Here is a 23211-nt window from a genome sequence, read left to right as displayed (position 1 = left end):
TATATACCTAATAAAGTTGCAAGCGTGAATGAAACAAAAGTATGCCGATGCGTCGCCACACATTTTTGCAACATAAACAAAATGAATGTTATGTTTTCAGTTTATTGCAAAATTAGATGACTTTTATTTCATGTAATATGACACTCGCTTTGTTTTCATAACATATTAAATACCCTGTCAATCATGAAATTTCGCTCACTGTGACTGTGTTCAGAATGCATACCCGCGATCAAGGGGGGGGTTACCTGTATTCCTTTTTGTATACTTGTATATATTAAGACCTTCAAGTTCCTAAGCAAAATCAATATAAAATGGATTCACAAATTTGTATCGCACAAATATTCAACAGCTTTATTTGTAATTAAAAAAAAATAGATTTTAGCCACAATAACAATTTATATTGATCAGAAAATGACAGTTAATAATTTAATATGTATTATTATATTCACTCCTCTGTACATTTTGAAAAATCATAAATATTAACAAAACAGGAATGGCACTACAAAAATAATCATCAATATTAAATAACGCTTAACCTACGGTGTCGGAATAATAATATGACGGCCATGAAGAAAAACATTTAAAATCACTATTGATCCCGTAATACAAAAAATATTCTAATATCCTTACACACTAGAATACCTAATTATCATTTCAGTCATGCGAAAATAAGGCACAAAGATAATACAATATTATGAAGCATCTATTTTCTAAAACCGACAAGTCCACATATTATATTTAGCCAAAATCTAACAAAAAATATGTACATAATCTATTATGTAAATTCACACAATGTTCAAATAGAAATAAAATTTAAGGTAGAAAGACAAGTATTGAACAATATTGAGGAATTTATTTCCAAAACTCCATATAATATGTACAGTTAAAATTTAACAAAAAATACATGCAATTTCACACAATATCTAATGATCTATAACAGGCATGTCCAACACATCGATCATTGGATAGATTTTGGTCGATCACACCTTAGGCCCATTGGAATTGAGTCATGAAAATGTAAAAGGAGTGGACGTTCAATTGCAATAGAAATATGAATTCATCGAAATTTTGAAGGGGATGCATTAACCATTCCTATTTTTATTTCCTTAACCAACTTACGTGGAAGTCGTTTTGCCCGTTTTGCACTTAATTCGCATTGTATCACTCATGGCCTGCTGCAGGGGTGAGAGAAAGAGAAGAGTGAATCTCCGCGCTTTAAACTGATGCGTAATTTCTCTTGCACAGAAGAATACCATGGCAATGAGTGCCCAAAAGATGACAAAAATTTATATTTTCACGACGAATGGGAAATTGAGCATTTGTTTGTAATGATGAAAGATAAGTGTTGTTGTTTAATTTGTAACGCCGCAGTCTCCTCAGGCAAATATAAAACATTTGTGAAGAATGGCATTAGCAAAGTCTTTTTTATAAACGAAAATCATACATTCTTCAGTTTGGGCAAACCCGATTTAATATCTCATTGGTTAAAAACCACTCCATTCTAATCAGGTGATACCTCATCGGCTGCATATCGTTTAATACCAATACCTCGACCAATGAATGGCTCCGAATATATGTATGCATCAAATCTATGTGAATTTAGCTAAAGGCCTATCCTATATAGTAAATCACTGCCAGTTTTGATACTAGATAGTAGATTACAGCTTACTTGAAGTTGGACATGCCTAATCCATAACTTCCAAAACAGAAAACAATCAAAAGCATACGGAAAAAAAAGTTGTCGAATTGAAAATACACAAAGAAGTGTCGATATACCCAATTATATTTTGGTTATATTAATTTTAGCTTATAAAAATGAACACATTGCTCTAATTTCAAAATATAACACAATTGAAAAAAAGAATATAAACTTGAAACACAAAAGCGTCATTTATCACAAATATTCATTTGTGGACATTTCGGTATTTGGAAATAGATGTCTCATATTATGTATTTATTTACCGGCAGAATGTTTTCAGTTCATAAAATTATGCATTAAATACCGCTTAAGTATGCATGATCTAATAATATGAAATTTACCTGCACAGAAAAGATATATGTATGTATGCATTATTCACTTAATATTACTACAATGTAGCATCGAAACGGAATCATGAACATAATAATATACAATTACTTATAGAAAACCTCAATATTAACGTGTACAGGTGTACACATTGGCAAATTACATAAAAACGTGTATTTATAAGATCATTTAAGAATGAAATTTGTATAAGACTCATTCAAGAAGCCCCTTTTATTAGTAAATCAATGGTAATGTCTTGTTATAAATAAAAAGCTTTTCACAATTCTAACTATCTATATAGAAGTGAAATAAGTATAGCTCGTATACATCAGCTATTAAATTCTAAAGATAATAAGTAATATGAAACAATTCTGTTGATTCACTTAGTGAGAAACTAATATTAAAATGGCATAATATAAAAATATATTGACTCAGTTTACCATGATTTATGAAAATTACCTTTCCTCATTGTGTTTAATGAGTATCTTTTACGTTTTATTATTATATTTATAAAATGTGTCATGCATAATTTATGAATAATATGAAATCTAATGTTCTGAAATATGATGTATATTTAAAAACATAATTCTGGAATTGTATGTACAGTGATAGCAAATACTTGGTCGGAATGGGTAAAGCAATGAGAGAAAAAATATAATAAAAGCAGTAAAATGTATAAAAATGACACCTATTTAAATGCAGTATTTTGCTAAACATTTTAAATGCAGATAGTCTTCAATATGATATCAACTACTGAATTGAAAAGTAAATAACAGGTTTCAGAATCGGACTATGTTAAAGCTGTATGAAATATCAGTCTAAATAAAAATTAATCACCTTGTAAGTATTGGCAACTCACTGCAGGATTCATACCCGTTTCGGTTTGCTTACAATTGCATATTCAGACGTATTAAACGTACAGTGATCTATATCAGAATACGGAGAAGGTTTCTCCAGATTCAAAGATTCAACTAGTTTAGTTTTAATAGGCACTTGAGGACCCGGGACGCTCGGTTTCCTTATCATACCGTAACCTAAGTAAGAATCGTCTGCCAGCCTCACGGACTGCATCACGTTTTCCACTTCATCGTAATCGTTCCACGTCTCTTTTGACGTGTTATTATTTTGAGTAGCCAACGGACGGGCGATAACAGATTTGTAGCCTTCCGATCTGCCTTTATTGGAAGATCTGAAATATTGCAGCCTATCATAGTTGGCGTCATCCGAATCCAACATTGGAGTCTGTAGAATGATTACTTTCGATGATTCTCCTGGGCCCAAAGTGTCTAAATTATCCTGCGATCTCGATATCAGTTTTAAGCAACTATTTTCATGTGTTACTTTTGGCAAAAATTCAGTGTGGTCTATTTCATTTAAGCCCAAGGTTTTCCAAGCTTCGTTCCTGATTTCGACCTTATCGTAAGGCCCTCCGACAACCGCTGGTTTTATCGGTGCCTCCGGAGAATCGTGACAATCGAGCTTTCGATATTTGCCGAATTCTACCTTATCGCTTGTGAAGTCTTTCTCATGTTTTTCTTTTGCAACTGTGAAGATATGTTTACGAGGAGGTTTTTCAGGTTTCGGTTTTAAAGCCGGCTTAGACGTAGAACTGTTAGCCAATAATGGCAACCGTGAATCTGAGGTCAGCTGCAGCGATGACTTAGTCGACATGGAACTGAAATTTAATTCCTCAGAACGAGCCGAAAGGGGAAGGGGACTCCGAGACCTGGCCTCCATGCTTAAAGCCGCTTGAAACTGATCTCCGCAATCCAGACTGTGCAGAGATTCTCCATTCATTATGTTCTTCATGGATTTGATTTTCATCGATAGGCACCGAAATATATCTTGTTGATTTGAATGTTGAAAATGGAATGTCCCTTCGCCGGTCTCACACTTGCGTCCCGCCTCGAATGCGAATTTTCCTTGACGGTAACCGTATCTGCGGATATACCTGTACGGCCAAGTAGCGCAAAGTTTATTATCGTCGACATTTCTCAACTCAATTGCTGTAGCCGTCATCAACAGAATATATTTGACAGGTTCAAACGCGCAACGGACAGAAGCTTCCGATTGACTAAGTTTAACTGAAAACACTCCTTCGCCAGAAGAACAATAAAGATCATTATCCTGGTCCAAACTAGCCCGCTTAGATGCATCGTCCGTAAAAGCGATGGACTGCAGGGCGGTCACCCACTCGATAGATTCGTTGTCAGTGATTCCTGAAAGCAGTTGAGTGGATGATTTCGTGACGATGCTTATGTTATTTGGATTCGTATGGGTGATTTTGATACAGTTTTCCAGAGTAATTATTCTTTGACAAACGCATGTTGTCACGTCTTCTTTATTGTCGTACACTTCGAGTCTCTCTATTCCTTGCTTACTGGCTTTAAAGAGCATGCAGTATTTTTGCTGCCACGGCTTCTACAAATATAAAAATAAAGGTATGGTAATGACACTAGGAATAAATATACGTACCGCGATAGAAAAAAGTACGCGAATTTTCAAAGAAAGAATGCTGGTGTGAAAACTTACCTTTTTAGTAATCTTGTTCAAAACATTCCCGTGAGGAGGAAACAGTAAGTAACCTGCTAGAACTGGATCGTCTTGATCCATCGTGTCGCATGAAATATTCAAAACATTACAAGGTTTTCAACATAAATGAAAACAACTACTCAACATTATTTCAATATTGACACAAAGTTAACTCACTTATTACCAATATTACCATAGACTATAGCATAAAGTAAAGATTGCTATGAAATTAAAATAACACATTTTCAGTATTTATTATCCCAACTACTTTATTTTTTTGTTTTTAAATTCTAGATCAACTCTGTAAATGCTCCGTTAAAATTATAAAATAACAATTCAAACCCGACAAGTCTCGTATAATATTATTATTTGTCAAAAATACAATAAAACCTGTGTAAAAATAAATACGTACTGGATATTATTTCCTATTTTTTTCGTCTAGCAACTCGTCGGTCTTTCAAACTTTTAATTCAAATTCAAAAAATAGTTATTTAAATAATAGCGTTTGATTTATAATTCTGATACCCAATACGTATGTACCTACCTACTCTATTCATTTTTCGGGCATTTAAAATTAGTTAACTACAGCCTTTCAGTAAACACGATTGCCTTCTCAAAATGTCACTTTATCAGGTTCAGTGATATTTTTGACATTATTGTTTTGACACTTACTAGATGTCAAACTGCAACAACGCTCGATTTTTTAATACCTACTTCTTCAGTCCGCACGCATACGTAGTATGTTTGTTTAATTATTTCTGATAAAAACAACTTTACTGATAAAGATTTGACTTAACGCTCGGAAAATTTTCTGAGACTTGTATTGTGTTGTATCCACCTGCTGAGTGTGAAGATGGCTGATCTTTCTGACGTAAGGCTTATATCATTGCTATAACAATACAATACTAAATACTCTGTTAATAAAGTACTATTAATTATTATTCGTTCCTTCGACAACCTCCTCGGCATTTCGTTCCATTGCAGAGGTCATTCTCAGGCAGTGCTGCCAACCGTACAATATGTATAGTATTTGTTCTATAATTTTGTTCTGCGTACTATTACGAATTATGGAAAAGGTATAATAGGTAGGTACGCCAAAAGCACCATAATTTCGCTTTTCCATAGGTACTATAATTTGGTTGGAAATACTGTAATTTTGAAATTAACTTGGAAAATTAAAATGATTCAGACACGAAATATTTGCCAAGATGTGAGAAAAAAAGCGTTGAAGTTCGATCCAAAAATTAACGCGTAAACGATTTTCTATATTCGTTAGCATTCTCTTAGATGAGTCTAAAACTAAAAGAAAGTTCTCAATTTCTGTGGGTCTATTCTATGCTTATCGACCGCTAAAGTGATAAAGTGAAAAATATTATCAAACTTAGGGTAGGTTTGTATCAAAATATTAGCACTTATTGTAACAATTACACGAAGCCGGTTTTTATTGTTGCAATAAGTGCTATATTTTAACAGCACCTATCTTGCTGCTGTTAAAATATCGCACTTATTGCAACAATAAAAACCGGCTTCGTGTAATTGTTACAATAAGTGCTAATATTTTGATACAAACCTACCCTAAGTTTGATACTATTTATCAATTTAGTGTTCGATAAGTATAGAATAGACCCACTGAACGAAATTTTTCTAATTCACTTCCAAAAAAATTTGGAAATATTTAAAATATCATCCATACTATCTTTTGCGTAGGTACTATAATTTTTCGGAACGCATACTATAATTTGTGACAAAAAGATAGCAACAAAAAACAATGTTGTTTTGACAGCTGCGATTATTTTCGTACATATTATTTGAGACTTGTTTTTATGTATGTAAAGGCTTGTGGCTTTTTACATAATATTAACACAATACTAGTCACAGCGTAAGTGTCTTGATTCTGGATACAAATTGTCAATTATGTGGATACCAGCCTACAAGCGTCGTAATGCAAGTTATATATGGAGATATTTTACGAAATCTGAAAATTCAGACTGTGCGAGATGCGACGCTTGCTTGAAAGTATTGAGCTGTACAGGAGGCGGTAGAAGCAATTTATCCGGACATTTGAAGCACTGCCACCCGTCAATGGTTATTGACAGGAGTAGCTATTGCCATCCTGGTAGGTTTTTTTTTTCATAATATTTAGGTACCTACCTTACCTACTCATGAAATTATACGACTTTGGGTAAATATACAGTATACCGTAGCATGGTTTTTAGACTTAAACACTAGCACAACTTACTGCACCCCAGAAACTATTAGGTTGTGGTAAGGTGTTGCTGCTCTATTCTGCAGCTTTATTTCAACCTACCATGAATTCGTGTCCAGATACAATTTCCGCTACATGACACCATCAATTTAGCGTGTTTTCAACCGCCATTAGAAATGTCAATAAGTATTTTATACCTACTTGCTGATACTTTGACATCCATTTCTCTATCGATACAGAGCAGGTAAGTAGGTATAGACAATTTTCTTTTGATACATTACCGATACCAAGGTTTGATATGACATAACTGGCCGTCAGGGTAAAGCAGGCAGGACCAGATGATCAGTTGCAGGCCGGGCCGTTTTGACAGATCTCCGGGAATAACTTGATGTGAGTTAATATGACCACTAGAGGTTTTAGTTTGTTTTTAAGTAAGGAAACTAATGGTTCAGACCGATTTTGAACCTTTTTTTATACTTACTGGAAATGACACAATATGGTATACTGTATATTTATTTACCCTACCTTACACTAAGAAATCAACTGTCTGTAATTTTTTCGCAGATTTTGTAAGTTGGTTTAAACCATTGGAAGAGTCAGCGAAGACCACAAATCACGACCCAAATAACTTCAAAAAACATGAACGTAACAGATCTCAATTAAAGAATGAACGACTACAAAAGGAAAATGAGGAGTTGAAAAAGTCAATCAAAATTGCTGAGGAAAAAAGAGATAATACTTTCCCTGTGTTGGATCACTTTGACCGCCTTGATTTGTTTTTCTTGAGCATGGCTAAGGCGATAAAGAAACTACCAATGGTAGAGCAGACCAATATAAAACTTTTGTTGAGCGAGGCGGTTCTCAAGGCAGAGATTAGATCTGAAGAGAATGCATAGGATGGTGTCACCGTACAGTCTATTGATCGTCCAATGAAAATGTTACCAGATTTTTTAAAACTGAATTGTTCTTGAACATGGTATTATTTTTCATGTGTTATTTATACACCCAATCCTCTTTTTGCACGGAGGATACGTTCCAAAGACTACCGTGCAAAACAAAACTGTAAAAAAAGATAAGGTGCCCATACAAAAATGGTAGATAGGTAGGTTCCATTACTCAAAATACGACAATCTTGAACTCAAAAATAAATCGAATGTATTTATTATTTATACATAAAAAATATATAGTTTTTGATTTAAATTATATTTAGCATAGAGAAATATATTCATTCAGTGTCGCTACTTGACAATAAACATGCCATTTTACTGCTGTTGTTCGTTGGCTTAATGACGCTGATGCCAAAGCACGCAGCATGTCTTCTCGTATCGAACCCGAAGTGACTGACTAGTCGCGCCATGTACATACATATGTATGTATGACAACAGTGGCGTGCGGTCCATTGTAATGCAATTTTTTGATAAATATGTACATACATACCTATTTCTATTCTTTTTAGATTTTTTAAAGTAAAAGCAAAAAAAAGTACAAAAAGAGGATCGGGTGTACCTCAAACAAGTCATTACCGAATAATTATCCAGATTCTCAAAATGGGATAAATATATAAAAATTATAGTATTTGGGTAAAAAATACAGAATGCAAAAAATTTTTCCCTGTCAAGATAATTCTATGTTCATGAAATTTTTTCTGGGTAGGTAGGTACTCCTACAAGATAAAAAAACTTTATAAACTTTTTTCATAACAATGTTATTCACCTTTGTGAAGCAAATAACAATTATCCAACTTGTGTATATATAGGTACATAATAATAATTATTAAGGCGATACTTCAGTGAAGCGGCAAATAATTTTCAACTATAGGCACGACGAAATTTTGGACTCGCTGGCACTCAGAGACCGAACGTCGAGGTGTGAATACGTTAATTTGTTTCGTGATGGCGACGGGGGTATTAATTCTTAAATCGTGTAAAGATGACTAAAACATTACCCATTTACTTTAAAAAGAAAACATGTCAATGAATATATTATTATTGTTACTAATAGAATAATAAACAGAACATTAAATAGACGCATGTTGGATTTATATGACAAATTATATTTCGGTCAGCGTGTGTCATTTGCACCCGCAATCCGCGCATCGCCTAGCCACGATCTTTTTAGACCATGCCTCAACTGAGGTATAGCCAAGTAGAATCTCAGTAATACAGCACTCTATAAAACCTGATGGTGCCGATCACTATAACGTATGGAAAACTGGAAAATAATAAACATGAAAATATGTACAGTACAACATTATGTATATTTGTGTTTTTATTTAACCTATGTTTTTCCTACTAAAGCTAAAAATAGAACTGGAAAGAACCACTATATTATTTTGTAGCTGGAACCGGGACTAGGACCCTTAAGAACCCGCAGCCTGAACTAGTTCCCTTCAAAAATGTGAATAGTTCCGAGGTTCCATTGTTTCTTCATTTTTAATCATGTTTGGTCTTCGTTCAATAAGTTACTTCACAAATTATTAAAAAAACAAAATGTAAATACATTCCAGCAGTGTTTTACATTTTTTATATGATGTGGTTAATACACCTGATAATGATATCAAAAAGAATATGTACACATTGGAATTTTTTTAGTTTTGAAATTTATATAAAATATCGATGATACATATAACTATAAGTAGACTACATATGCATGGAGTTTTTAAAGTACGGATGGGTTCGCCAGTTTTCGGTCTGTTACGAAAGAGGTTAAGAGGGGAGCAACCTGTATTACACATAATTAAAATGGCTTACAACATAAATTGCACATTACTCTAACATTGCATCTGATTAGCTGTTTAAATAATAATCGTTGCCACTGTCATTCGACTCCGTGCCAATTTTTGTTATCAAATTATCCATATTATTTGTGTTTATTCCTAAATTACTTGCCTTTGATTTTTATCACATGCACACAGAATTTTTTCCATTTATTCAGAGTGTAAATATGTAAAAACCGATCAACAATTTTATGTTTTTCGGTTAAATTCTCCATATTCATTGTTGCTTTTTGGAGTACTGAATTATGAGTTACCCGTCACATATTATATTGATTCTTTCCCTTCCCGCATTGTTATCTGAATGGTGCTAAAAGGTATGCCAGTTGCTTTGCTTGCTGAATTAACAATATTATATTTCAAATTGTACTAATATAAATAAACCTACTCTCCATAATATGGGAAAAATTATACAATGTCAACACTTTATCTGTAATTGGGCCATTGGTGGATTAAGCAAAAAAACTCAAAGAAGTTGTGCATATCCGACCGCTCTCTATAGATGGCCATGGGGCATTTGGTCAGTTGCATACACCTGAGGCATACACGTAATCATTAAAGGCAGCCGCGCCATTATTTATTCTAATAACTTTGACCAAACAAATAGACTGTCACAACACTAATAACAATAAGTTTGGATAATAAAGTAAATTAGGCAGGCGACTTTATAAGTGTTGCTTATTATTTGTCACCATGTGCCGTAATAGCTTTCACATGCTATTTTGGTTATATTCAAACTTATCTTTGGTTCATATACTTTTTTTTTTTTTTTTGACCATGTCCGATCCTGATAGGATCATATGGGCCTCCACAGAGTGGAGGTTTGTCTTGACAGATTTTGTTTTTTACGAGAAATGGATATCAGCCACTTGCTCAACCTATTAGGTCCATACTGACATGACCCGGCTCACGGCTAGCTCAATAATGCTACCGGGCCGTCACTGAGGAGACTAGTGATGAATTAGGAGAGGTGGATCTCCTTTGTAGTATCACAACTTTTGAATTCCCGAATAAAACTCTCAGCTGGTGTGGTGCCGAATTTATTCAGGTACTAGAGTTCACGGTCACACAATAAGATTAACTGTCATTGTTCCCGTAATTAAATCTCATTAAAGTATCAGCAAACTATTTATTTGTTCACTATAGGATCTCTGTGAAATCTTTCACAAATTCCCGAAAAGTCACACCTAATTCAGAGAATGTATACGCCGATATTCTTTGGATATTTTTAATTCGAGAAATATTTTCCCATAAGAAAGAAAATATAAATTATTCTTTGGTCACACAGTATTAGGTTTATAAAAGAATAGAATTATTTTATTGTCGTTATAAAGTTTATTTATGTTCACAGTGTATTTACAAATATTTATTTGTGTTTACAGACTTGTTTACAAAAGGTTTACTTAATGTTTACAAATTTATTTACTAAAATTTGTTTTTATGTTTATAAATTTGTTTACTAAAATTTATTTTATGATTATGTTTACTAAATAAAGTTTCAAAAATTTATTTTATAATTCCGAAAAAAGATTTGTAAAATTTATTATTACAAACTGAGTTTATTAATTTGTTTTTATAAAACAAATCCGATCACGTAATTTATCCCGATTACGTCACCTCGTATGATGAGTAATGAAAAATGAAATTACTCCGCGAGCGCGTTACTATCGACAGATACGTGGTATTCGAGCTACGTTTTAGCGGCCGACGTCACTACCGACAGATACGTGTTATTCGCGCTACGTTTTGCGGCACACGTCACGACCGGCAGATACGAGATATTCGCGTTACTTTTTGCCCGTCGATGGGGACTTATTGTAGGTAAATTTCACGAATGTTACTGAGAACCGTGTCTCGTATCCGCGGAAGGACTGCTGCTTAGTAGGAGATCGCTGGTGAGAAGTGTAGAAACTAATGATTTTACGGGAAAAGTGGTCACCTTTTATACCCTTCGGATAGAGGTTTAACAGGAAACAGTCCGTAAGGGATAGCAGATGTATATCTTTCTCTCACGGGATAAATTTACATATATCTCCCGTTCCTGGCAACTTTCTAATAGAGATATCTTCTAATTAAATCGGGTTAAAATTACTCTACCTTATTTTCACAAAATAAAGTTTCAATAGGGGTGTTTCAAGCACCCTCTAGAACAAGTCCCTTAAATACGCCGTAGCGGTGACGTAAGCAAAATAGTTGATTTTATATGATTTTTCGTGTTCGAACGAAGGGGAAAGTTTCTAGCTTTCCATCGAGGTATCGGAATAAGTATTCGGGTACTAAATAAGGGAATGGCAGTCTTTAAACTTAAAATGTCAAAACGAAAGGTTGACACCCACGTACTAGTCCTTTCCACCACTCTTGGCCTTTTTAGGCCAATAGAATTTTACTAAGTTTTAATAAAACTATTTGGAGCCGCAGAAAACGTTTCATTCGATATTTACCTTTCGGACGAACATTATTACGTGAAAATACTATAATGTTATACTTAACATTTCAACTTAAATATATAAATGCTTAATCCTAACAAGATGTTATTTACAAGCGACTACAACTTTATTTAGTCTTTAATAGTGGCTTTTCCATAGTAATCTAAACGTAACCTTGAATCTATTTTTATCTGGCAACTCAACACAGCCGGGCCGTAAATTCTAGTCGAACAGAATTCAGTTAAGGTTCAAGGTCACGCGTCAATTTGTGTTTTTAGTCGCAGTATTTGATTCTTTTATTTATCCAAGACGCGATTAAGATTTATTATTGTTTATGGGTAGAAACCCATCTATACCAGAACCTTAAGTTTTTCCAATTGTTATTTTTACAATATTCATTATAGTTAGCGAGTTATAGCATTAACAAAATTTATAATTATAATTACGCGTCTATAGATATAGATACGCGTTTACAATATTTTTATAACGGTAGTTCGCCTCTATCTTGTGCTGATAAAATTAGTGTTAAAATTCTTTATTCATAATTATACAGTATATAAATTTATAAATATTCAATTTTCTTTTTCAATTTTCATACATTTCCATTATTGCTATAAAAGTTATTGAAGCATGTACTTGCTAAATTTTACGTAAACAATCTCTCCCATAACTTATTTTCTAAGTTTAATGGAGATTTCCCGGAAATTATTTCCAAAATAACATCGCGCCAAATCTACGCGACGTGTCACTTCGAGGCCTGTGGTCACAGCGTTCCAATTACACTTGAGCAGTCTCGATTCTTGGGGGCGAAATTTTCTACGTAAAATTTTATTACATTTACAAAGAAAAGGTAAACAACATACATTTTACTTCCTAATACTAAACGATTACGCTAGTGGTTACCTGTTCATAGTCTTTTTGACCATTTCATTCTTGATTCTTCCATAGTTTAGGACCATGGGACTTATATATTCTGTTTGTACCTTGTCGTGAGATTGTCGCACGGCTATTGAGAAGTAGAATTGACTACAAGGCTAGATTTGTATAGTTATGTCGTTAAACCATACTCTGCCATAAACACTAACTGAAGGTCGGCGTTTTTGTTCGTGTCAATACCCTGACACACACAAATTGAAAAACAATATGTGTACTTGTCAGACCCAGGATTCGAACCTGGGACCCACGGCTTTATAGTCCAACGCTTATGCCGCGCGGCCACCGTGGGCGTACAATATACTTATATACATATACTTAGGTGCTAAGAATTTTAACTTGGTTCGGTTTATACCGGTTTGAATGCCCTAAATCAAAGACAAAGAATGCTGGTAAGTCTATGATTTCCATCTTTTGATTAAAATTTCCATCAAAGGTTGATGACCAACTCGCAGTACACCACCCTATCATAGGCCATGATTTGAGTTACCCCATCTCCACACGCCATGTATATGCAGTTGCGGTTTGTGCACGACTGCCTTCTATGAACGCTATAAACGTGTCAGAATGAAAAGATTTTAGTGCCACACTTGTCCCGAAATGATGCTGCATGGAACTGATGTAGCAACCATGCACCTTAGTGCTTAAAGAAAGAGTTTTAGAAAATGAAAAAAAAAAAATTTCAAATGCCTCAAAGATGGCCTTAGTTGATATCAAGCCGGTGTGGCCAATCGGGCCCGTCTGTGTACAGACCCTGGCAAACAGGTCAGATCCCATCAGTGGGCAGTCCCAGAGGACGTGTTCAGCGTCATGATGGTCATGCCCGCATGTGCCAGATCCCCAACACCTTGGACATTGAGCCACTTATGGAGGTTGCATAACCAAGAGAATCTCCTTCTACCTACGCTTCTGCTGCCCTCTACCCTCCCCTGCATTATGAATTAGAGTACTTGCGCTCACATGACGTATGCGATCCATGGTGGATGTTTATGGTTTGCACTACAATAAATGAGTGATAATATTGAAAACCTATGAAGAACAATAATATATATTATGTTCAACTATGTTGAGCAATATTCCAAAAAAATGCAGGCAGGCAGTGCACTTGTACGATATTAGTTGGACCAGCCATCACTCCTTGGAACTCATTGCATTATAGGTGTGTGCTCATCGTACCATTACTCGATTTATACTGAATCAAAACGATTTCATTGTTTAGAAAAATTTCAAAAGGTAATTTTATTGCAATTAAAAATTTTGGTTTACAGGAACATCCTAGAAACTTAATTCCTGCTCTGTGCAAACAATTCTATCATCTAGGATGGGTCACGGGTACAGGCGGTGGAATATCAATCAAGCATGGGTGAGATGATTCATTAAAAAATATAGTTGCTTAATGCATCTGTCGATGAAAACCTTTTCGCTGCTATGATGGTTTTCAAAAACCCAGCGAGAAATGCTGATTTATAATTATTATTGTCGATAAAAACATATGGTATTATTTTAAAACACTCTACCTTTCTTATTGATTGTGGGATATTGGATTATTATTTTAACGCCAAGCGTACGGGAGACTAATAACACAACTCGCGGTAGGTTGAATTGAATATAGGATTGTCCGATTGCCTGCAAACGTGCCAATTGTGGGTAGAGGAATCTACATTCCCTATTCACACACATGCCACTGTTTATAATAATTTATCACACACACCTTTTTTCTTTGCTCAACTATGAAAGTTTACGGCGCAGATTGTAATGGTTTTGTCAGCGGAACCACATAAAGTTAAAAATAAATATCTGCGGGTACAATTAAAGTTACATTGATCAGATAATTATTGCCAATAACTTCAGATTATTTACACTTAATTACGTTATTTCTTTATGTTTTGATTGTATTATAATAATTATTCAGAATATGACATAATAATAATAGGTAGGTAGGTATTTCATAAAATGTATTACTTAACTGTATTTGTCCATTATACCCCGTTTACACTTGCATTGATATACTGCTGACAGTAGGTACACATTATCGTGGTCATAACAAGATAATACAGTGGAAACACGTATTATCGTGCAAGTTGCAAGATTGCATGCATGAATCAAAAAAGTTCAGAAGCTTTTGAATTTTCACACAATAATTGGTACTTGATAGATAAACGATAGAGGCAAACCTGCCGGAAGAAGTATGAACTATACCGCACAGAACATTTTGACGTTTACTGATTATCTACGAACCTGTCAAATAGCACCATACAATGACAACATTGAATCTCGCTTACACTTAGAGAATGAGATTGGAGAGACAGTCAGCACTTTTACATGTAAACAGTTATTATCGCGATAGCTGAATTTACACACTATTGGTGCCAGTAAATCAATGCACATGTACAGGCATTATTAAGTGCACATAATTAATTGTAACATTTTAATGTCAATTAGAAGTTTTAATAAGACATAGGTGCATACATTGATTTCCCTTTTAATAAATAACTTTAATTCCCAATAAATAAATCATCTAACCCCCAAATGAAGTTTTGAAAACAGTAATTAAATATGTAAAGCAAACATAATAAAAACTGGTTTGATAATGGTGTACGAAGTTCTCAAAATAATTTACCATTATAAGCGTTGTGACGTCAGCAATGATTTTGGTTAGCATTTCTCGTTGGTATTATTAACAACGATATATATTTGTTTAGCATTCAAAGTGTAAACACTTTATTCACAATCATAATAAATATAAAAAATTAAGACTATCGATAAGTGATGACTCGATTATTTGATTAGATTTAGATTTGATGAGTACAGGTGAGTGTTGTTTTTATTTAATAAAACGCAATTTTTTATAGTACTTATTCCACTTTTAATTAATATATTAGGACCGGTTTCGTCCGCCTCAGTGGGATATTTTCAACTGAATACATTTTTTTTAAAACAATATTTATCAAACAAAATTCAAAGCGATAGAAATAATATAACAATAGGTACATAATAATTATCATACATAATTATTAAATATTATTGGACGGATAATTATTATGTACCTATTGTTATATTATTTCTATCGCTTTGAATTTTGTTTGATAAATATTGTTTTAAAAAAAATGTATTCAGTTGAAAATGTCCCAACTGAGGCGGACGAAACCGGTCCTAATATATTAATTAAAAGTGGAATAAGTACTATAAAAAATTGCGTTTTATTAAATAAAAACAACAATACAATGCAGTTCCACCATGAATTAACAGTTAACAAAATAAAAGAGTACAGGTGACATAATATATTAATTAAAAAAAAAGTTATAAGCTGTTTTCACACACCACATAACTATTTATGCATGAAACAGAATTCATATAATATGGCATATTCAAACATGTTACTGTTTTGTATGAAAAGATATAACCATTTTATTCTCGACATTGGAGTATATAATTATCCCATGGATGTGGTATATAAAATGTCATTATTATTTCCATAGTAACCATATTATATAATTTGTTTTGGCTTGGTTTGTCGTCTGTTTTCATGGAATAAAGCAGCGCTCGAAATGGAAAAGTTTACGAACCGGAGCGCTGGACAAATTTGCTGAAGATATTTACATAGTCATCAAATCGTATGTGTATTTTATAAAAATAAGTGTGTCAGATTTTCTATTCTATGGCCTATCTAGCTCAGATGGTAAACATATTTTTTCCACGAGACGGAGCGATAATTTTACAAATTTCACGAGCCGGAACGGCGCTCCGGTGCGTTCCGTTCCATTTCGAGCCCTGGAATAAAGGATCATTTGAGAAGAAGATCTCATTTACAGAAAGTTGAAAACTATAAAATTTACATTTGCATAGGTATTAAACTTTGAATTGAATTTACTTTACCAGTGCACTTATATTAGTTTAATCTTAATCCTTAGCACCTCAATTTCAATCATGATTTGTAATTGGTTTATTTATTTTTATTGAAATTTGGTTCAGGTGTATATCTGGTGGTAACCCGTCACGTGATGCCGAAATTACCTGTGTCACAATCCTTGTGTTTTGAAGAAGAATACATAATGAGAATTATAAAATATCTTTCGAGATTGTTGCCATTAAACTTCAACTAAATTCTTCAATAGGTCAAACTCAATACAAATTACTTTATAGAAAAATCTTCAGCGTTTGATAAAATGTAATATTCTGGTTATTTCAGGGAACACATTTATATAGCCCCATCTGGGGTACAAAAGGAGCGAATGAAGGCTGATGATATGTTCGTACAGAATATTCATGATGAGGATCTTGAACTACCCCCTCCAGAAAAAAAGTGAGGATTACCATTAGTTCATAGGTTTATTATTAATTGTACCTAATATTTTATTGTCATGGTATATCTACATATTTTACATCAATAGAACAATCTTGAACAAATAAATAATGGCAGTTCCAATGTTTCGTGCCTTTATATAAGATTTCTGCGAGGCTGGCAGCTTTTCAAAAAGATTATATCCAATTTTGGTTTGAACATTATTGTTATGACCAATGTTGCCAACACAAATAGACAAAAATATGTCAGACAGAGTAAGAAAAGAAACTATTTGGCAGAAAAAATGTTGGCTTTTCTGAACAGTAAAAATACTGCCTGATCGAAGTAAGTATTTTGAAATAAAGTTTCATAGAGACAATTCGTGGGTCGGGAGTGTAGTCAGGTAAGTCACAAAACAGCAAAAATGAGATATGAATGCCAATATAATAAAAAAAAAAAATCTTTCGTTGTGTGCAGTCAGGTAAGTCGTACATCTCACCATTGGCGAGATGCATTTTCAGTCAAAACATATTTTTTATTTTATGGTGTGTGTACACAGTTAAGTCACATGAGTAGTCAGATAAGTCAACATTTTGTGTAACTTACCTTACTACTCATAGTAGGCATTAGTTGGTGTATGACCTTCAAACGTCATACCTACTCAGTGTTGATTTTGGTGAATCTAGCGTATTTTTTAAGATATTTTGAGAGATTTTGAAAAAAAATAACAACAGAACGTAAGTAAAATAGTCATATTATAAATATGACTTATAAAAATAAGTAGGTATGTGTATTATTTGTAAATTATACAAAATTTATCGAATTTGATTTATTTAAATCTAAAAACACGTACACAATATCTAAACAAATAATCCTACTTCTAGGTTCAACCACATACTCCAATAACTTGTATGTTGAGTATTGAGATGACAGCATAAAAAATCCTGAATTTAATATTCAAGAATATTACAGTCTAATTTACCATCTGATGATAGTGACATTGAAGAACCACACCCTTCGTTCTCAAATAATGCTTCCACGATTACACATCACAACGATGTTTTAACCTATAACCCTCACGCTTGATGGAGAAGAAATAATCACCAAAAACGTAACTTAAAGGATGATACAAAAGCCTTCAGAAATGATAAAGAAGTTGTACGAAATACTGGCGAAAGTTACACAACAATTATAATGGAAGTTATGAATACGAAAAAAAGTCATATCAGACAAAGCGAACCAGGAAAACAACATTTTCGCCAAGTAACAGTTCAATATTACTTGACTGTTGAACTGTTACGGAAACCGATTTGTAAAGATTGTAAAATAAAAACATTGGGTGAAAGTCACAATTTTTTGAACATGTTTTGAAAAATAACGTGAGATTACTTCCGGTATACTTATTTAAGAAGATGCTAGAGGAAAAAAAAACAGCGAAGAAGATAGCCAAATAGCAAAGACACATAATATACTCTCAATCCCATCATATGAGAGTCATTACTCTAGAAGGGACTCTGTCAGTGTCAGAAAATACTTACCGCCACATTTGACAATAACTGAGATTTATTCTCAATATTTGAAGAGAGCTCTAATCCCATCAATATTCGTTTATACAGTGAAATATTTCATAGCATGAACTTAACATTCAAACGGCCAAATAAGGATACTTGCCAAAAATGTGCTAAACTTAATATACAAATTAAGAATTCCACCGACGATGAGGAAAGAAATAAAAATCGTGAGGAATTGAAAGAGCATCATGACGAAGCTGGCTTTGCATATTCAGCTAAGAGTTGTGATAAAACATACATCTTGCAAGATCCCTTTTGCCAGATTGTAACATTTGACATGCAGCAATGTCTGCCCACACCAGTTGTTGAAAGTTGCCTGGCCTTTTACAAACGACAGCTATGGATATTAAATTTGACAGTGCATGATTTTGATAATAACCAGGGATATTGCTATGTATGGCATGTGGCTCTTGCTAATAGGTAAGCTAACGAGCTAACGATATCGCTTCATGCCTGTTCATATGCTTAACCGAGGGGATGCATGATAGCAGTGAAACATTCTGAGACTTTAAACGAAATTTTTAGTCTCTGGCCACACACATAAAATGGAGTGCAATAGTGACCATCGCATAATTGTAAAGAAGAAAAAGACATTTGGTGGAATGATCGAACATCCTCATGATTGGGCCAAATTAATGTGCGAGGCTGCAAAAAAAATCCTTTTAAAGTCACTGAAATGACTCGTGCAGATTTTTTTAACTACTCGGATCAATTAAAAGGACCATTGCAACTAAGAAAAATATACACAGATAGGAATAAGTTTGTTTAGAGAGATGTTAAGTGGCTTCAATTCAACAAACATGAACCGGGAATAGTGAAATTTCAAAGAACTCTCGACGAGACGACTGCATTTTAACAAATTTCAAATATAAGACGAGACATGACGAAAGATTTGAGACTTACTTCCATACATTTCACCGTATTATAGAGAATTTTAAGAGTCACTTGAGACACTTAGGGATTTAACCTGCTACCATTGAAGAAATCCATACTGAAGTTTAATGATAACGATGAAATTTTATAATATTCACGTTTTTGTGCCTTTTCACTACTTACATAACAATTTAAAGTTTAAAAAAAAAAGTTATAAAAATGCTAATTTTAAATTTATATATTTTGTTCAATAAACCAATAAGATTTATGTATAAAATGTGTGTTTTATTGCTAATATTAGTCGGATTTACCATGGAAAAATAATAATATTACTTTGTGCGTAGTAAGGTACTCTATGACAACATCTTATTGGCTACGTGTTAAAACTGTGAACTAACATGCTCCTCCCATTTTTAACCACACTTCCATTATAAACTAAAAAGCTCCTCCCATTTAGTCGACAACAGCGCCCTCCTTCACGTAGCCAAGAAGATGTTGTCGTACAATAAGTCAATCATTTTTTGTGCAAATCCAGATAAGTGAATTCCCTTTTTTTTTAAACCAATAAAGTTTTAACGAAACAAAATAGTTAGAATACTTCTAGGACATATAATTGAAAGCAAATTACATGTACTTTGATTTGTTACTCATAAAAAAACATAATAATTATAATTAGGGGAACGTGGGGAATTTTTTGAACTTTGTTTTTGCTATATCTCAAAATGACAATTTGTGACTTATCTGACTTCACATCCCGACCCACGAATTAGCATGTTCACCGTGCTGAACATATAAAAATGGTCAAAAAATGGATGCGCAATCGAAATCAACTATAATTAAATTTTGGCACAATTAATCAATAAATTATGATATGATAGGCCTGCGTCAAAAGGATTAATAAAAATTCACATTATGGATTATTTCAACTGTAATTCATGTATTTAAAAAGTATGAAAACTCTTGGTGACATCTATGACAGTTCGTCGCCAGATGGTCAAATCATCTGGGCCACGATTCACAAACCCAGTCATACATACAAAATTGTCTTGACTCTGACATGGCGATAAATCAAAACTGCCAGGAATTTTGCAACTCTCTTCCACGCACACTGGCGGGACCATGCCGGGATAGTGACGTCACGTGGCTAGCCACAACAAATGGTTGATCGCGACGAGCAGCATCTGCGTATGTTGTGCTACAACATTTTGCTATTCTATATATTTGCTTTTCTGAATGAGAACAAAATCACATATATGTGCAACCGAGTTTAGGTTCCGAGGAAGTAGCTTAAGTATTTTTTTTTAATAATTTTGATATATTTTTTTTTTTATCTAGATTGAAGAAAAGTCAATGCACTCCGCTGTTTATGCTGGCATATCGAGAGAGGGGAGCCGGTGCTGTCATCCACACCCATTCCCCGCACGCGGTTCGAGTTACGCTACTATGGCCTGGAAAAGAATTTCGTATTACTCACCAAGAGATGATAAAGGTGCGATTTTTCTTCTACTGAATTAATTAAAGGGCTCGGATAAAACATGGATGTAAACTATAATGATTGTCGCTTAACAGCAATAACTGGACCAAATGCAAATACATTTTTATCAGTTTCAATTCTACAAAAAATCATGTATTTTATTTTTATTTTATAATTTTGACCATAATAAGTTTCACTTATCAGTTTTTTTAATTAGAAACTCTTCATTTCTAGTGAATTTAAACAAATCAACTTTCTATTTTCTTTGTTATTACATTGTTAACACTACATACTTTGTAGGTACATAGTATAATTTTATTAAATTTCAGGGAATAAAAGATGCTCAGCTAGGTCGCAATCTTCAGTATGATGAAGAACTTGTTGTGCCGATCATCGAAAATACACCGTTTGAAAAGGATCTCGCTGCGAGTATGGCTGATACACTTGAAAAATATCCAGGGACAAGCGCCATATTGGTCAGACGACACGGCGTATATGTATGGGGAGATTCCTGGCAAATCGCGAAGACTACGTATGTGCATAATCAATATTATATTATATTCAATAACTCCGATTGAGTTCAATTCCATGACTTCTGTTTAGTAGGTCACAGATTTGAATCTCTGCATTAGAGTCAAATTCTCATCTTGTTACTTCAATTAACATACTATGTCTTTATGATCCATAGCATGAATCCAAGGTATTGAGCAAATGGGTATCTAATTAACCTTCATATTAAAATCTGGAGCAGGGTTATCCGTTATTCTTGCAAAAGAAAGTCATAAAAATCAATTTTCATAGCTCCTATAATTTTGCCACAAAAAAATCTTGTTATATTGGTCCAAGTTCGAGATACATAGAATCTTGAGTTAGGTTAAATCAAAGTAATGTCAAAATGTTATACATAGATCTAAATTGAACAGCTGTGAAAGTACCCAGTATGTTAATGAGACGACATCATATATCCAATTGCCCTGAGAAACTAATCAACAAATAATCGATTTGCCAACAAATCGATTTTAACTGAACATCAGTATTAATTGTGAAGTAGATGGATTTAAGCTTTATTTCTTCTTTGGTTTGTTCTTACTTCAGAACGAAGGTAAATTCAACATAATCAGTTTGGTCGAATAAACCTGTTTTTTTTTTCAGGACTGAATGCTACGATTACCTTTTTGAGATGGCCGTCGAAATGAAAAGACTCGGATTGGATCCATCGATGAAGCCTGTCACTTTAGAAGATTAAAAATAATGACCTTTAATGCCATTCGATATTTTTATACTTTGATGCACATATAAAATTAAGAACATTTATTCAAGTACCTATCTTTTATAATTATTTGGGTATTTACTAGCCCTATTTCAATAAATAATGTTTGACATATTTCCGTAATAATACATTGTGTTACATTATTACTTAAATAAAGAATTTTAAAAAAGCTATCAATATCGTGCCTCTTATTTGATTTTTTAAAAAAAAAACTGTTAAAAACAAACTAGAACTCGAGACAACACTGAAGCCATGCTTCTTATGTAGATATCTTTAGCCTTGTGTCTTTCTAACATAATAATATTATAACAATATTAGTCCACGCACTATATTGTCTCGATCCGGGAGATAAATTATTAATGATGTGGCAATCTTTCAACCATTGAAATGCATGTTATATACAGTGACTAATAACGTTAAGGCTATTTCACAAAGTGAAGTTTAATAATAATAGTGATATAATATGTAGCTGGGAGTGTGTGAGGAGAGGTATGGTTGCTTGACTCCAATGAATAAACAGATTGGCGTGTGAAATATAATACCCTGACTTTATTTACTCCCTACTATTAAAATTGATTACAAATTTTACTGGACGTTTTTAGTATTTAATGTTACTGATTCTAAATTATAATAATTGACAATTACGAAGATCATGTCTGAGATAAATGACGGCTCGACGGACGTTATTGCGTTGCAAGAGATCTGAATTGACTGTATTTTTGTAGGTAAAAATACCTCCGTTTTATATTGTTTGAATACAATGGAAGGGCGTCAAGATAGGGCTGAGGTCAGTGCTTTCTTGAACGAGCTTGTTTAGCGGTCATTTGTCTTGCCTTTGCCTGCAT

General features: G+C 33.6%; 2 protein-coding genes across 3 annotated transcripts; one reads left to right on the top strand and one right to left on the bottom strand.

Annotated features, from left to right (window-relative positions):
* Nucleotides 1-1767: 1767 nt before the first annotated feature.
* On the bottom strand, nucleotides 1768-4743 carry Dok (docking protein homolog). Of its 2 annotated transcripts, none has more exons than XM_085942025.1 (2): nucleotides 4559-4743; nucleotides 1768-4447 (listed from the first exon to the last, which is right to left on the bottom strand). In XM_085942025.1, exons 1-2 carry the CDS (start codon nucleotides 4637-4639, stop codon nucleotides 2894-2896), a joined length of 1635 nt encoding a protein of 544 aa, XP_085798151.1. In that variant the 5' UTR covers nucleotides 4640-4743; the 3' UTR covers nucleotides 1768-2893. The 2 variants fall into 2 exon arrangements, with proteins under 2 accessions (XP_085798151.1, XP_085798152.1); XM_085942026.1 differs by having other exon boundaries at nucleotides 1768-4444.
* A 422-nt stretch (nucleotides 4744-5165) lies between these two features.
* Nucleotides 5166-22907, top strand: LOC147075738 (putative methylthioribulose-1-phosphate dehydratase). The gene is made up of 6 exons (XM_085942027.1): nucleotides 5166-5429; nucleotides 14165-14259; nucleotides 17086-17199; nucleotides 20958-21111; nucleotides 21426-21628; nucleotides 22249-22907. The coding sequence occupies exons 1-6, from the start codon at nucleotides 5412-5414 to the stop codon at nucleotides 22340-22342; spliced, it is 678 nt and encodes a 225-aa protein (XP_085798153.1). The 5' UTR covers nucleotides 5166-5411; the 3' UTR covers nucleotides 22343-22907.
* Nucleotides 22908-23211: the final 304 nt, after the last annotated feature.

Source organism: Rhyacophila brunnea, unplaced genomic scaffold, assembly GCF_057557595.1.
Source record: "Rhyacophila brunnea isolate RB1 unplaced genomic scaffold, BYU_Rbru_1.0 scaffold_14, whole genome shotgun sequence".
Taxonomy (NCBI): domain Eukaryota; kingdom Metazoa; phylum Arthropoda; class Insecta; order Trichoptera; family Rhyacophilidae; genus Rhyacophila; species Rhyacophila brunnea.
Note: the sequence above shows the minus strand (reverse complement) of the source record. Positions and strands in the feature narration are given on the sequence as shown.